This window comes from Motacilla alba, chromosome 12 (genome assembly GCF_015832195.1).
Source record: "Motacilla alba alba isolate MOTALB_02 chromosome 12, Motacilla_alba_V1.0_pri, whole genome shotgun sequence".
Lineage (NCBI taxonomy): Eukaryota > Metazoa > Chordata > Aves > Passeriformes > Motacillidae > Motacilla > Motacilla alba.
The window spans coordinates 7,676,513-7,693,830 of NC_052027.1; the positions used below are offsets into that span (position 1 = coordinate 7,676,513).

General features: G+C 42.2%; 1 protein-coding gene across 1 annotated transcript in view; it reads right to left on the bottom strand.

The window, feature by feature from the left end:
* PTPRG (protein tyrosine phosphatase receptor type G) overlaps positions 1-17,318 on the bottom strand; it is a 394,385-nt gene that overhangs the window by 175,397 nt on the left and 201,670 nt on the right. Inside the window, exons 3-4 of the mRNA XM_038149628.1 lie at positions 9,625-9,804; positions 4,085-4,233 (exon numbers count right to left, since the gene is read on the bottom strand). Of these exons, the coding sequence (XP_038005556.1) occupies positions 4,085-4,233; positions 9,625-9,804 (329 nt within the window). The remainder of the gene's footprint in view (positions 1-4,084; positions 4,234-9,624; positions 9,805-17,318) is intronic.

Genomic DNA, 17,318 nt, shown 5'->3' on the forward strand with positions numbered 1-17,318 from the left:
CTCATTAGGATTCACACTCCACTCACACAGCAATACACTAATGGTAGCACTTTAATGCAGCATCACAGCACTACTTCCTGGCCTCACCCAGATATTGCTTGCAAAGTGGCAAGAAAGAGCAGACAAAGAAGTTTCTAGTGAATGCTGGCCAGGCCTGGTATCAATCTGGATGTACGTGGAAGTTTGAAGCACATGGACATCTCTGATCATGAATGCTGCTTCAGAGAAAGCCAAACTCATAATGGCTTCATAAAGATCAAGTATCACTAAGGAAAATCTAATCAATAAATAAGCAATCAAGACCACATAATGCAAGAATACCATTACATGTGCCATAGCTTAAAAAGAAGTCACAGTATGCTACATTAAAGTACTGCAAGGTAATCCGCCTTTGATCCAACATGCCTTTAAAGCAGGAAACAAAAGAATGTTCTCATATATCTTACTAACTAATTTAACATATAAATCATAAAAAAATATGATCCAGATGGGCTTCCATGAAGGAAACCAATTAACGAAGACAGCCTTACCATCTGACACATTAGTTGTAATAATAAAGACCAAACAACATGGTCAAACAATAATGCTCTGTATTAGATCTGACATTTCTAATTAGTTTCTGTATCCTCTTCAAGAAAAAAGACTACCAGCAAGCACTTTGTTTCCCAGAGGAAAAAACTTCTAAACTTAATGCTCACAGACCTCATTCTATGGATGAAGCTGATCTATCTGAGTTCCCTTGGGATGTGCGTGGAACTAATAGGTTTTGCATAGTCCACATCTGGTTGCAAAATAAAGACTTAGAAAACATTTCCTTTCAGCTGCATTGCCACTGTAACTGCAGCAGACCTGGAATGCCAATACCTACACACTGCTGTAAGCTTTTCCTGCATCCATGGGCTCAGATGAATCAGAATGGTTTAGGCTTTGCTTTCTGTAGGACAGAATTTTGGTTTATCCTTTCCACTGCCCCCCTAGAAATGCTACTTCTAAAATGAAGTAGTGTGTTTTTGGCACAGACCTCCCAGCATCAGGCAATTGGGGTTGCATCAGACAGTTGCAAGCTGCACCACAATTAGCATTACAAATTAAATGCCCCACTGAGAATACATGTACAGTTACTGTTTGAGAACTCTAATCCCAACTATTTAAACTGGTTTTGCATCTATCAGCAATAAAGACTCAATTTTATCACCTTAGACCTACTGGACCTTTGCAGCACATGATTGAAAATCAGAATTCTTGTGCAGGAGGTAGATATCATCACAATAGGGAAAGGCTTGATTTGGAAACTGTTCTTCCTTTACAAAAAAAGTAAAGGAATGGCTATGGGAATTCTTCATATCAAGGAAGGCCAGAGGTCCACGTCATTGCAACAAACACAAATAACTTCAAAATTATTAGGATTAACACTAAACCTATCTGATCCAGCAATTTATTTTGCTCAGCATTCATAAACAAGCAAAAATAACATAAACATAAATTCCTAAAGGCAATCAAGGCAGTGTCCCCTCAGTTTTCAAGTTAATATTCTAAACAACTGAAACGAAGAATAGTTACACCATAAGAAAATTATTTCTAGGAAACTTGCTTATTTCCACAGTAGAAGAGCTTCCATTCCTCAAGCCACCATCAAATAGCCTTGGAATCCTAAGAGAGCGTTTCTGAAGTAGAAATACTATTTTTGACACAAACAAGAAGGCCTAGGCTTTTCCACCCCCTCCACTCCCCCAAATTTCAAAAGAGGAGTTGACTGGCTGTGTAGATTTCCTGAGTGCATCTTCCTGAGGTTTACTAACACCAGTATTGCCAACTGAGACAGGGCAGCATGACAGTGTTTGAGCCTTTGCTCCATCTGCTCAGGGGTGGCCCCTTGTGAGAAATCACAGCTACATCAAGGAGATGATAATGGAAAAGCTGATTAAAAAGAAGAAAAAAATAAAATCTCTGCCTCTCAGAAAATCTAACATACAGGTACACAATTGGGATACAAAACCCAGGTTCTAATTCTTGTGTGATGGGGCAGTTTGAACAGGCAGGTGAAAATAGGAGGTTTTGATAATGCACCAGAGTCTATGACAACCTCCCTTTGAGCTTTGGAAGCCTCTTCCCACCTCCTGATAAATGTGACTTGGCTAAAGCCTCATGTGATGTATTATGGCAAGCTGGGGAGTGAATCAAGTCCCAAGACCACCACTTGTGCTCACCCATGAATTTTCTGGGAAAGCAAGCGCAGCTCCCTGCAACCTGCTCAGGATCCACGTGCCACACCTGGGAACTGCATCTCTGCTTACCCACATTAGAAAGGTAATCCCAGATAACCTCTTGTTCATCTCACCATGCAAAACCTTGACTATCGAGTGAAAACTATCAACAAACTCTGTTGACACAGAAAACACTGCAGTGACGAAAGAGCGACCTGGGGCTGTGGTTCACAAGCCAAGACCCAACAGCACCCAGGTCCCTGAGAATGCCTGCACTCAGGGCCCTCCAAAGGCACGTCCCCGCAGTCACTGCACACAGGTGCCTGGCTCTGAGCCCATGTGAAGCCATGTCCCTGCAGTCACTGCACACAGGTGCCTGGCTCTGAGCCCATCTGAAGCCATGTCCCTGCAGTCACTGCACACAGGTGCCTGGCCCTGAGTCCAACTGAAGCCATGTCCCTGCAGTCACTGCACACAGGTGCCTGGCCCTGTGCTCTGACCTGGCCCATCTGAAGCCACGTCCCCACAGTCACTGCACACAGGTGCCTGGCTCTGAGCCCATGTGAAGCCATGTCCCCGCAGTCACTGCACACAGGTGCCTGGCTCTGAGCCCATGTGAAGACATGTCCCCACAGTCACTGCACACAGGTGCCTGGCTCTGAGCCCATCTGCAGCCATGTCCCTGCAGTCACCGCACAAAGGTGCCTGGCTCTGACCTGGCCCATGTGAAGCCATGTCCCCACAGTCACTGCACACAGGTGCCTGGCCCTGAGCCCATGTGAAGCCATGTCCCCACAGTCACTGCACACAGGTGCCTGGCCCTGAGCCCATGTGAAGCCATGTCCCCACAGTCACTGCACACAGGTGCCTGGCCCTGAGCCCATGTGAAGCCATGTCCCCACAGTCACTGCACACAGGTGCCTGGCCCTGAGTCCAACTGGAGCCATGTCCCCACAGTCACTGCACACAGGTGCCTGGCTCTGAGCCCATGTGAAGCCATGTCCCTGCAGTCACTGCACACAGGTGCCTGGCCCTGAGCCCATGTGAAGCCATGTCTCTGCAGTCACTGCACACAGGTGCCTGGCTCTGAGCCCATGTGAAGCCATGTCCCTGCAGTCATTGCACACAGGTGCCTGGCTCTGAGCCCATCTGCAGCCATGTCCCTGCAGTCACTGCACACAGGTGCCTGGCTCTGAGCCCATCTGCAGCCATGTCCCCGCAGTCACTGCACACAGGTGCCCGGGCCTGGCTCTGAGCAGGGCTGTGTTCCCAGGGCGCTGTGCCCGAGGCCATCCCTCACTCCTGGGATAGCTGGGCCGCTCTTGGCTGGGGCTGGCTTGGGCCTAGCTGGCTCCAGCACAGGCAGAGCAAACACAGAGATGTTTGCAGGGATCTATGGAGAGATCCTGTTAGTGGCAGGCAGGGGACAGCAGCTGAACCCCGGTAGAGGTCAGGTCCTGTGTGTGGGCAACGAGGCAATTCTGATGACAGTGGTCTCAGCACTATGGCTCCCAAACTGCTGCTATTTGTTTGTAAGCGTCATGGGAAAGAAAAAGTTTGGAGGACAACAAGGTCACTCAGCAGATATTTGTAAGCAGATCCTCCCACACATGGAAAGCTTATGGGACAAATGAGAAAAGTGGCTGTTTGCAACTTAACCCATGGGACATGAGAGCTGGCAAGGCCAGCAAAGCAGAGCTCGGAGCTGACATTGCAGAAGCACATGAAGGATGATGGATAGAGTGCTGTGAGGGCCGGAAGGGCCTGCAAAGTGATATGTTCACTGAAAGAAACATTGCCTATTTCACAGTTGCCTCAGACTACAGCAATACATTCTGATTTTGTTTTCTCTGAGAACAAGCACATGTCTTTCCACTCACCTCCACGGGGAACCTCTTGCCGTTGATGCTGTGTTCAGAGCCAGCCGATCCGTTGCTTTGACCCCAGTGAAACTCCACTTTCTCTGCTTTGAATCTGCCCGGTAACCCGGCACCACTGACAAAGTAATCGTCCTTCAACAGGATAGCAACTGCACACACAGAACAACGAGAAAGAAACTCAGCAGAGTTCTTCTGAAACACTTACAGTTTTTGCTCATTATATCAGAATACTTCTCCTAATGCATGTAAAATGTCGGGTCATCATTTTCTTCTTTACAGGGATTGTTAAAAATCAGGTCTGCAAGTAATGTTGGCTAATTCTGGAACTGATTATGAAGTTACACAGACTACAGAAAATCCCAAAGTCCAAATTTCTCAAGGACATTTTGCCCTCCTTATTGGACTTTGATTAAAATTTAAATAGAAACTACATCAAAACCTGTTTAATGTGGTTCCAGAGGGTAATGGCTGACCATGGTCCCTGCCCTTATAAACCCCTCAAGGTCTGTAGATCACAAGTTAAGAAAAGAATGGGTCTCCTGTATTTTGGATTTCCTCTTTTTTGTTGGTGGGGACCCCTGTGCCCTGTCCCACCTCTACTGCTGGACATGCTGGGTGCTTTCCTTAGCCTCCCTGCTCCTCGCCTCTGTAAAACAGGCAGAGTCTCAATAAACATTTTTGAGACCCAGTCATGAGACATACTCATGTCTCAAAACTCTCAAAACTCAGTAACTCTAATATTATTACGTGATTCAGTGAGAGTCAGAAAGATCTTCTTTGTATTCTCTTTTCATTTCCAAAGGCCTTTATATTTTATGTAACAATAAAAGCCGTAGGTCCAAACAGAGGGCAGAATCATATGGTGGAACCTGGCACATGTTACAGGGGAGGCCTGTGGTCCAACCAAGAACTGATTCCAGCTTTCAAAAACTTCCTTTCTGCTACTCTCACTACAATATCCCCTTCCTTTCCAGCATCTCCTGGTTTTAATACACACCATTCCTAAAAACTGCTCCCCACAAAATTATTTCTTCTTGTCCCTCACGAAAACAGAACCAAGATTTGAATATTGTTTCTGTAAAAGTCATTGCAAAGCAGTGCTTGGTGTGCCTAGATTCGTGTGATTTAAGTTTTGGGGTTGATTTTGGAGATTTTCTTCTTTTTTAATGGAAATAGCAAAACCCACAGAGATTTCTCTGTCTTCTTAAGCCAACTGTGTGTCATCACAACAGGAACATTAATATAAATCCAATTTTATTATATAAGAAGGAGGATTTTATTCACTGCTGAAAAAAAACCAAAAGAAAGCTACTTGTGAAATAAAAGTTATTTCTCTGTTGGTGACTCAGTGCTGCAGGCCAGGCTTTGTGCCCTCCCCTGACAGGGATCTAGAGCAGCAGCATCTCAGGTGCAATTTTTCCACACAGCTCAACTTTAAACGGTGTCAAAACCATCCTAATGTTAAATTGCATGAAGTGTTCAGATGTTTCTAAAACTGTGCCAGCAAAATCATGGGGCTGTTTTCTTCCATGATTTCTGCTTCTTTCTGCACTCCCTTTGCATCCAAGTGCTTTGTGGAGGAGGATGGGTAGTGCAGAAGTGGCTATAGGATAATGCCTGTGTCAGCTAGGGTACTGCTGGTAGTCACTGTCTGCTTACACCAAATCCCTGAAACCTAAGTGACTGAAAGTACCACTGCTCTCTACTTCCCTTAAAAAATTCTCAATGAGCTCAGCAGTATTTTAAATGGTGAAAAAGCTCATTCAATCAGTTAGTTACAAATTCCATAGACGAAATTGTAGGAGATGAGGAATACAGCAAAGCAGATTCGCATGCATCTGTTAAAAACTGCTGTGGAGATTCAGTTGCATCTAATAAATATTTGATAGTTCTCAAATAATTTATGGCTCTGTCAGGGGTCATTTTACTTGTTTTAGATGAATAATTAAAAAGGATAATTAGGAGGATGTACAATCTGGAATGTTCATCTAATTGTTCATTTTACAGTATTTCCTACACTGCTGAGCTGTATGACACATGTTCCCATCACCTTCCCAGCTAAGCAGCATCCCCTTACTGCCAGGAACTTCCCTCCTTTTCCTGTGACCCCAGGTATTCAGGACTCAAAGAACCAAACATCACTTTACTGGGCTTTGGGAGCTACTGCTTTTATCCCAGGATTTCTGTAGAGTGCAAGGAATCAACCCCAAAGCCCACTAATTTAAAATACTACATAATTGAGATTACAAACCCAAAGAAAAATGGTGTGCAACCACCAGGACCACAATTGTGTAATGTCATTTTAAGGTTCAGGGCTGGTGTTGGATGCCCATCATGTCTGTGAGAGCAGGAATACACCTGGACTCAAAGCAGCTCTTCCCCTGCCCTAGCAGAGCAGCTCTGATGGTCAGGGCCAGCCAGAGTGATGAACATTACACAGGATACTTAACAAAAGCACATTTCTGGCAGAAATTTTAGTAAGTTTTTCTGAGCAGAATTCCCCTGATTTTAGAAGCTTTTGGTATGAACACAATTAATGCAAATACAACTATGAAATGTGTATATCCTTCAAGTGATCTCTAGCACTTAATACTATAGCCAGCTACTCTAGTGAAGAAATTGAACCCACGTTAGTGCCTTTGCCAATGTAATTGTGCACAAAAGCACTTCTAGTCAAGACAGAGACCTATAAAATCCATCGATATTTTCTGAACGAAATGCTGTTTTCTGTACATTGTCTGCTCTTCACCTGATAGAGAGGGGGGCACGAACAAGAAAGAGCAGAACAAATCTAAACAGAATTACCTTTCAGAGCCTAAAAATAACTCATTGTTCAATCATTAAAAAAAAAAAAAATTACTAGGTCCTACAGCCATAACAATAACCCTAGCAGCATATTTCCTGCCAGTTAATGAGCATTAAGGTTAAGGGCCTTTAGCTTTCCCAGGGACCCCTGTCTCTTTAAACCAGACATTAATTGCTGAGAAATGCCCTCTACATCCATCACCATTTCTTAAACAGTTATTTAGTTTACTGTCTCTGTCAGTCTGCAATATGAAGGTCTTGTGTGGCCATCTGCTCTAAGACTCTGCTGCCAAAATGCATCGCGATTTATGGCACAGTCGGCCTCTATCTTCTACCCACAAGCCAAAACATCCTACTTGGTTTGCTGCTCTGCCACTTACCACCTTAAAAATTAATGCCAGGCAAGTTTCTTCAAAAGGTCAGAAAACCAAGAAAAGGAATGGGACTTGATAAAACAAGGGAGGAGTTAGGAGCTCAGCAGAAGAAATCAGGGCTGACAGCAAGGCAAAAAGAGTCTTCACATTACCAGTAAAAGGCCGTAAGTCACCAGGAAAAGTGACAGTTACTGTTGCTCTGAGAAGCAATAACTTGTCAGCAAAAATCCATACCCCAATGGGTGAGGAAATCAAATATAGCAGCAGTGCTAAAATCACCCAGCAGAGAAGACTGAAGCTTCAGCTTTCATTGCCAACTGTGCCAAGACCAGAAAATCTGCTGACACTTTTCAGTTCAACAGAACAAGGTTCTGGCTTGTACCAGCAACAGTGTGGCCAGCAGGACCTGGGCAGTGACTGTCCCTTTGTACTTGGCACTGGGCTCATTTTTGGGTCCCTCACTACAAGAAGGACATTGAGGGGCTAGAGTGTGTCCAGAGAAGGCAGTGGAGCTGGAGATGGGTCTGGAGCACAAGTTTGATAAGGAACTAATGACGGAGCTAGGGGGGTTCAGCCTGGACAAAGGGAGGCTCGTGGGGATCTTCTTGCTCTCTACAACTCCCTGAAAGGAGGTTGCAGCCAGGTGGGAATCAGTCTCTTTTCCCATATAACAAGTGACAGGACAAGAAGAAATGGCCTCCACTGTTGCCAAGGGAGGTTTAGATTGAATATTAGAAAGAATTTCAAAAGGGTTGCCAAGCAGTGGAAGAGGCTGCGCAGGGAAGTGCTGGAGTCACTATCCCTGTAGGTATTTAAGAGATGTGTGGATGTGGCACTTAGGGACATGGTTTAGTGGTGTCCTTGGCAGTGCTGGGTTAATGGTTGGAATCAAGGTCTTTTCCAACCTAAATGATTCTATGATTTTAACATGGTTTCCTATCGTATGTGCAGCAATGTTACTGTTGCATGTACAGGACAGCATTAACATCCTTCTTAGAAGAATAGCACCATCACTTTTTCGTGGTCTTTCTAATTACATTTATTGCTGATTACCACAAAAAGCCTCTCTGACCATAAAGGGCAGGGTGCATAACATGAGTAGATTAATTAAGCACCAAATTTCCATAGCATTCAACCTTGCCTGAACCTCATGCTGCTACCAAGGGCAACCAAGTCAGGATTTCAAAGCAAACAGGAGCACTTCTCAGTGAAGCTGGGAAAAAAACCCAAGGAATGCAGCAAAACCCCCAGCTACGCTTTGTGGTGGTTTATGTTGACTGGATTTACTTTGCAATGAAGGAAAACAGGCTACAGTCTGCCACTCCATTTCATCTGAGGGGCAATAACTCCTGCTAAGATCCTGAACTGCTGGAGCTGGATCTGATGCACTTGCTGGACTCCAGGCCACGGCTCAGATGTGAAGTGCCCTGGAGTTGATGGGTGTATCTGAGGTCACACTGTGTGCACAGCTGAGCCACCATCTCCAGAGCAGGTACATGCCCTGGGTCCAGCTAGCCCACCTGTGACAGGGGACATGGCACAGAGAGCACTATAGAGATGCATGTCAGATGTTAATAAAGATAAAAATATACTTCCAATAAATAAAATTGAATTAATTAGTGGTTTAATCCAATTCCCTAAAAATACTTGACCTTGTCAAATGAAGAGGGTGGCCTTATAATTTCTGCTTTTTACGTTTTTAGAATTAAAGAGTAATCAAATGCATGCAGCTTTGCATATAAATCAACCTTGACCTTTCGTTGAACTGTTTTGGTAAAAATAAGCAGTACTCATGCCTGCTCTTTTTTCTCTAAAAGCCAGAACAGACAGAGCAGAAAAGGATTCAGTTCAGTGAAGAAAACTGTGCTATAATCATACCAGAAAAACATTAATAAGCCCCCACTACTGTGAGCAGTTATTGCTCTTTCTTCTCTAAAATCTTCCAATTTCTAAGACTTCCTCTCTCCTTCCCCCTGAGCCCTGCATCTCAGCATTCTTTTGGATTAGGTGTTACAGCCTCCCAAAGCTGATAATTCAAGGTTACACCTTGAAACTCTTACACTGCCTTTTATTCTGAGGAATAACTGACTACCAAGAGAATTAGTTTAGACTGAGAACAAAAAAAAAACACACCAAAAAAAAGCAGCCCTTTAAAAAAAAAAACCTTAAAATCAATCTGTAGAACTAGCTCTGCAGAGAATGCAGAGGCAGAGGTAGGTGGCTCCTACTGAAAAATTACATTTTAAAAAAACGGACAAAAAACCCAAACAACAGAACAATGAAAAAGGAGGAGGGTGGAACATGCCTTGAATTTTTAATTGACTGCAGTCAGGCTATGGAGACAAGTAGAAGAGAACATACCTGTTTTTCCTGTGTTTTTCATCCAAGTCTTGTTTGAAGATTCATTGTCAAAACCATCCAGCTGCAGCTCTTGATACTCATCTCCAACGTGGGCCAGGTGGTCTTCGATGTCTATGGGGGACTGGTGAGACCCCCCACACTTCTCACTGGATGCCACCCAGTGCTCAGGACCATAGGTACCTGTGAAAAAACACCCATGTCAACATCCCAGTGGCTCCACAGTGCTGGAGAACTCTTAAGTGTGAAGATGAAGCACTTAAGCTCCCCAGGTAACTCCACCACAGTTACAATTCCCACGTTTGAATGAGGTTAATACTTTTGAACTTATGAGGAGACTGAAATCCTTTGGCTTTGTGCTATGTTCCAACTTTGCCTCTGGCAGTAATGAACAATGGCCTTTTTTTTAAAACAACTATTCTATAAAACTTTCTGCAGTTCCCAAGCTCCTCCTGTGCATATGTTATCAATTACCATGTTGCTCCAGGAACTTCCCTAAAGCTCCAGCCTTAATACATTACTGTATAGTTTATCCTTTCATTATGGACAAATAATGTAACAGACACACATTAACTTGTGTTCTTGCAATACTATGCTTAGATAATATGATCTTTATTAATGATCTCATTTCTTTTGGAGGTTTTGAAGCCAGAAAATAATAAAAGAAAGAATTAAATGAAATGTATGTAAGTAAATTTGAAGAAAACAACAATGGAAAAAAAATTACTCTGGAAGAAGTAAACTTGACAATAACCTCTTAAGAATGTACAGTAAATTTATTTTGTTGCTATTCTTACATGAGTTTTCTGGTTTTGATGAACAATTAAAATAATATGGAAAAATGAAAGGTCTGAGGCAAAGACCTTGTCCATCCACACCACATATCAACCCAAGATGTACTAGAACACAGGGACCCTCAGCACCACTCTTAGGAGAATCTAAAATGAATTTCAAATTTTTCTTATCACCTGCCTCTCCAACCCTTAAGTTGTATTAACAGAGACTGAGAGCTTATCTTCCTATGAGTGCAAACAGTGGTTTAAGCTCCTGAAATAACAGCAGAGATTTCTTGTAAAGCACTTGTTGCTCACAGCTCTTGAAGTGCTTTACAGCAGGAATCAGCTGCATTATTTTCATGTAAAGATGCAGAAGTTGATGGCTGAGAAGGGAAGCAACTTGCCCAAGCTCAACTACCAAAACCAAGTTACAACCCAGAGCTGACCTCTGCTCTCCCGAGAGTCCTGATGTCACACCTGTGTCACACCTCTGAACTACACAGTCAGCAGGTCTGCTCAGTAGGCAGCCAGCAGGAAATGAGGCACCAATGTGCATTTATTACCCTTGCATCTGAGAAGCATATGTATATTCAATTAGTGCCATCCAAACCCAGCAGTTGGGAAGGCCAGTTTCTTTGGCCTCTGGGTTTTAATCTGTCTAGTTGCAAAGTGCATTAGTGCTCTCTTCTCGTGAGCTGATGCAGGACATTTAATCAATAGCAAGATTTTGCTATACTTATCACACACAAATGCTGTCTGGTACCCAAATAACAATAAGAAAATTTTACTTTCAAGTACAATTAGGCAAAATTGCGATATAGTTTAAAAATCATTTACATCATCTGCCCAGGTTAAAAATCAGTTTTGTTTTCCTCGGGGTTCAACTTACATTGTCAGCAAGAGCTGCTTTCAGTTATTTCCCAATGTGCCACAAGCAAGGAGAACAGAATTATTAAAACCCCTACATGGGGGAAACCAAATGTCTTCCACTCAAACCCAGCTATTTTTCTCCAGTCAGGATGCTCTTAGTAATTGGTCTGTAGTGAGTTAATTGGAAATTCAGATTTGCTTTACATATAACCTTGCATCAACCCCATGAAATTTGGGAATTTGCTTTAAATATCTAGCACTACACATAATCAAACCCACCAGCTCTCGTTTTCTGGCTTTATTATAAACAAGGGGTGAGCTTTTCAAAAGCACTCTGCCCACAGAGGCTATCACAGTGGTTTCAGCTGTGCATTCAAAAGGAGCTGTGCACTCCAAGTTTTCTTTTATAAGTATTCTGGGGTCAATGAGGAATTTTTCCCCTTTTTTTTAAAATAGATTTATTTTAACAGAGACTGTAGGGTTTCTTCCACGCATCTTGTCACATTTGTTTATTTATTTATTTTAAGTATAGCCAGTTCTCAACCTATTTGCAGTGAAAACTGCCTTGTCAAAATGAATAAAATAAGCCATAAGGATAAACAAACAAACCACCATGTTGAATTAAAACCTCAAGTGACTTAGGTACCTGAACTAACTCTTGCTGAAATATAGTGTTTCACAGACTTTTGAAGGCTTTGTTTCATTTTAAAAAACAAGTCTTCTTTTTTTTTTTTCTTAAATTAATTTAACTTGCTTGAATTAATTTAATAGCAATAAATCTCGTTTGATAAACACAGTAGCTTCACTTGCTTGTAAATTTATAATCTAGCAAAATAAAGCCTAGCAGTGCCTGCTTTCTTCATGTGACAGGGTAAGTTTCCATGCATAAAATGTTTCCATACTCGTGCTGAATTATTAAAGAAAAAAAAAATCTAATGCAATGAAATGCTCTCAGCAATTCAAAACCTCAACTTAGTGCTGGTGCTGTTACTCCAAGTCCTGACATCACAAATTACAGTCATAAGGCTAAGCTCCGATTGAGAGGTTCAAGACCTGCTAGTTAAAATCAGCCCAGGATTTTACAAATGCCTAGGCTTGCCATTAATTTCTTTCACAGGTTTTTGATATTGTAAATGACTACATGCAATGTGACCTGCACCATTCTGGCTGCAGCTTGAGACAGATACAGGGGCCACCACCCCAACACCTCCACTCCCAGCAGAGCAGAACTGGGGCTGCTCCAGCTGTAACGATGACCACAGAAAGGGGAAGGCAGGCCCGGGAGGGGACAGGAAAACTTTGAGCTTGACACAAAACTAAATAAATTACAGCTCCTACCCAGAGAAAAAAAATTTAAAAAGGCACTCAACAACCTATAAAATGTAATCAAGAATAGTGCAGTGTGATTCACAAATTCCCAGGTGGCCATCAGAAGGGTTCAGGCCCAACTGCCTGTTTTTTTCCAGGACATTCAAGTGCACTTTCAATTAAAACTGATCTTCCACTACAGATTTCAAATTAATTCTTCTTCCAAGTGTCTCATGCTCCAGACACCCTTGCTTTGCAAAAAAGCCCTATATCATTAGAGGAGGAAATAGAACACTTTTTCCAAGCTTGCAGATATTGATTACCTATTCCTTCCATCAAAGCACAATTGCCATTCTGCACTGTATAAATCTCTTCAGCGTTAGACACTTTATAAAGTAGTGAGAATTATATCATTAATCATTTGCAGTTACACCTGTCTTGCTTTATTGAATTCTTTGTTTTTTAGAACTTTAAATAAATGCTTTTAAATAAAAACATGACACTAAATAAAGACTCTGTTTCACTTAAACCTAGTTAAAAAAAGAATTCCTGTAATTCCGTGTGTGACATTTACCCATCTGAAACACAGGAACTTATGGCTATTTGTATTTCATTTTTCCAACAGTAAGCATGGTGACTTAAATCAAATAAAATTTCAAATGAATTTGAGTTGGCCTTTTAAGGCTGATAAATAATTCGGTTTTCAGAAACCAAGTTAAGAGCCCACACCTGTGTTAACAAATAACACACATTTCCACTGAGATGGTGGGACAGCCTGCAGGCAGAGGTAAACATCAAGCAGCCCCATCCTAGAGCTGGAATATTTGACACAGAGGCAGCACAGGAAGAATGATAACTGAAAACGTTTGGCATCTGCAGGAACTGAAGTCAGAGTCCTGCCTCCAGGAAACCACGGGTTTGGGTCCAACAGCTGGGGCAGGAGGGCTGGAACCACCCCAGATCCACTGGGGCAGGAGGGCTGGAACCACCCCAGATCCACTGGGCAGGAGGGCTGGAACCACCCCAGATCCACTGGGCAGGAGGGCTGGAACCACCCCAGATCCACTGGGGCAGGAGGGCTGGATCCACCCCAGATCCACTGGGCAGGAGGGCTGGACCCACCCCAGATCCACTGGGGCGGGAGGGCTGGATCCACCCCAGATCCACTGGGGCAGGAGGGCTGGACCCACCCCAGATCAACCAAACACAAGAGCAGGGTATGCTGGGGTGGCAGCCAGGTCCCTGTGGACTTGAACTCTCCTCTGCTGACTTCAGGGACAAAAGGGCCCCCAAGGCTGGAAGGAGAGCTGGGGTCAGGGAGCTCAGCAGCACCTGGGGTCTCACACACATTTCTACCCACACTTCAGGCCATGGATGTTATCACCCATCCTTGTCTGAAATTACCTGACACTTCCTAGACTCTTTTCTCATGCAAAATCATTCTGTCAATGACTGCAGTAACTTTAATAGTTTTTTAATACACTGCCTGCTCCTTAAATATAATCCAAGATTACTTTTTTCTTCTTTTTACTGTACAAAGAAATGAGCAGTCTTCATTAATGAAAAACGATTAATGTAATGTATTCTGCCAAAATCTAATTAAAGCTTGTATAAAAACTTCTACTTAAAAAATCAAATATATTTGTTTTTCTCACACAGGTTTTGTTTAAAACATCTGTTATTAAAACCATTTGGCATTTCCTTGATTTGGCATAACTTTTTAATTAATGGATCAGCAAACTGGTCTGTAACACATATACCTTTACACAGATATAGTTTAACAGAAATTAGCAAATTTTGAGTCATATGATTTTCATCATTCATTCATAAAGAAGTAGAAATATGAACTCTTTTTTTTTAATTTCACTTGTTTTCTAAACATTTTTACAAAAATGTGATTTTAAATCTCCGACCTGACATGGAAAGAACTAGTTTAGAGGCTTTAATTTTGGAGGTTTTTTATTATTTGTTCTTCTTGGGTCCTTTTTTAACAGAATTGCCTCAGACAAATCTTTGTCTGCACTCAATTCCTCTTTACTTTTCATTTTTGAATAAAAATGGTAATAATGATTGCAAAGCAATCAAATCCCCTCATTTCTGCAATTAGCTTGGTCATTTCATGAAGACATCCTATCCTATCTTATGCTCTTAATATGGGAGAAAATTCCATGTTTCCCTTAGAACAAAATCCAACCAGTTATTAGGGAGGGACAGAATGAATTATTATCTCCTCTTCAAATGAAAACAGAGGTGCCAGCCTCTGCTTGCAGAGCTCTGGAGGGGCAGCCTACAGACTTCAAGGACCACAGCAGGTAAGATCCTCTGTCAGGCTCTGGATAAATGGAGATGCTTCCCTTTTCAGGGGCTGGCAGCTATGACCTGCCCAAGCATTCCAGCATTTGGCTGAGCAACACTACAGATCTGAATCTCTGCCTCCAAGTCTCTGCCCTACTTTAACTGCTCCATCACGAGCCAAATCTCAAGAAACACTGAAATGTCACCATCAGCAAACAAAATCAGTTCCTTTCTTCCACACAGAGCAAGAACAAGGAAGAGGTGCCCTTGCTCGGCTACAAAGTAATGAACTTCAATAGCAGGCTGGATTTTCAAACAGGAAAAAATTGTTTTAGACAAACAAGTATCAGTAAAATTCACTACAGAAGTGAAGCATTTTAAGATCCTTCAGAAATATCAGTCCCGGGGCTCCTCTCTGTTACCTCCTGAAGCTGTCACTTGATGCCAGAAGACCTCATCATCATTGTTTGCCATTTAAAAGGAGCTGTATCAGTAAGTCCAGGAAGGTGCTTAAGCCATGTAAATAGTGACAGGAAGCAAGGCAGTACTGCAGATCCAGACTGGCTGAAAAATCAGCCTCCCTTTACCCTCTCCTCTCATCTCCAGTCCCCTCCTGGGAAGCAGAAATAAAGTGAAATCTGTAGGATGAAGCCTAAAGACTGCACTTAGATACAAGGCCAAAAAGAATGATTTGAATGACATTTCTCTTGCTGATTGATTTAGCATTCATGGCTGCAGAGGTAAAGGTATAAAAATCCCTGAAAGCCTTGATAAAAATCAGTAGCATCTTTCAGAGGTCTTCCCATTGCAGACAAAGCAGCCACGTTGTTAAATCATTATATGAGGGGGAAAAAGTTGCTGAAATTATACTGTCTTGCTCTAAAGTGATGGCATACCAAAATCAAAGGGATGGAGAAGGAGAGCCTGTAGTTAAGAGTTCACAGTGCTGCTTTGAACAAAGATTTCCTGCCCTGGGGGAAAAGGGCTTTTCATTTTATTATTCTCTGTCATCACTCTGTTTAACATGAGACACTCGTGCTTGCAGAAAATTCCAATTACTGCTTGAAAAATGAGATCGAATACCAAGGGCAAGATCCTGAAGAGCTTGCTGAGACACAAACAGGTCCAAGCAATCTGCAAGCTCAGTACAGGGAAGGTGTGCAAGGCTTGGGAGAGGTGCAAACAACCAGGGACAGTTTTGTGAGAAATCAAAAAATCTGAAAGAAACTCTCCCCAAGAACAATCTCCGATAAGGCGTATCTTAAGCAGTATTTGTTGGAACAAACACAAAATACAGGAAGATGGAACAAAAAGAGGTTGGATTTAGGTAACCTTTGAGCCACCAGCAGTAGCAGCAGCACAGAAGCACCAATGCCACCACAGCTCCAGCTCCAGCACTGCCCAGCCATGGGGCTGTGGAAGGCAAGCTGATCTTCAAAACTGATCGTGTCGGTGATACTGTCACACTGCCAGAATGTGGCAATCACAAAGAAAGGCTTTAAATCATGCTCCTAAATAGAAACTATCCTATAATGTCTGCAGCTTTTAAACTGAAAGACAGAGTGCCATGCATGTTCTCCTTAAATTTTCATATCCACAGATGCTACAGTTATTGCTGGATTTTTAATTAAACTTCCTAACCTTCAATAACCTTTGGAGAAGTTTTTAATGTGTTTTCAACCTTCGTATTCCTTAGTGAACTATTCTCTATTACACAGTCACAAATGTAGTGATTTTAAAATTATATATCCCCCCATATACAGACTTTCTGCATCCCAATTTTGTTCCTCAAAAAAAGTATGCAGCTGCCATGAATCTTGTATGAAGCTCCCACTGTACCTATAAACCTGCCAGTGGCAAAATGTGTGATAAATATCCAACATTTGGAAACACCAGGACCTTAGGACAAATGTTGCAGGAAGCTCACAAAAAAGTGGAGTAAGTGTAATTACTAAAACAAGCTTTTTCCATAAACATTTCAAGTTTTAGCATTTGTGAGCTGAATAATTTACCACCACAGAAAAGTGAAAATGGTACTAAGTTTAGCTGTGCTGGCAAAATAGTTGGGGCTTTTTCAGGGGTGTCTCACACAATAAACTCTAGATAGACTTGCCTAATGACCTGTTGAATTTAACCACTAATATTTCAAAATTATTTATACTGAGCACAGAGCACAACAATATCAATAAAATTATTATGCAGAACTCACTGAGTGGGAGGATAAACTGTGGTATTGAAAGTGCCTGCTGGTGGCAAGTGACTGAGACAACGTCTATCTACATCCTCTGTTTTTTATCATTTTCTACATTTTTAATAAATGTATCTGACATCTCACACCATTCATTTCATAACCGTCAGAGGCCTTTTAAAACTGCTCACCCTGAGCTGCATATAATAAACGAGGTGATAACTTACAATATAAGGAAAAAACAGGAGATTAATTTATAT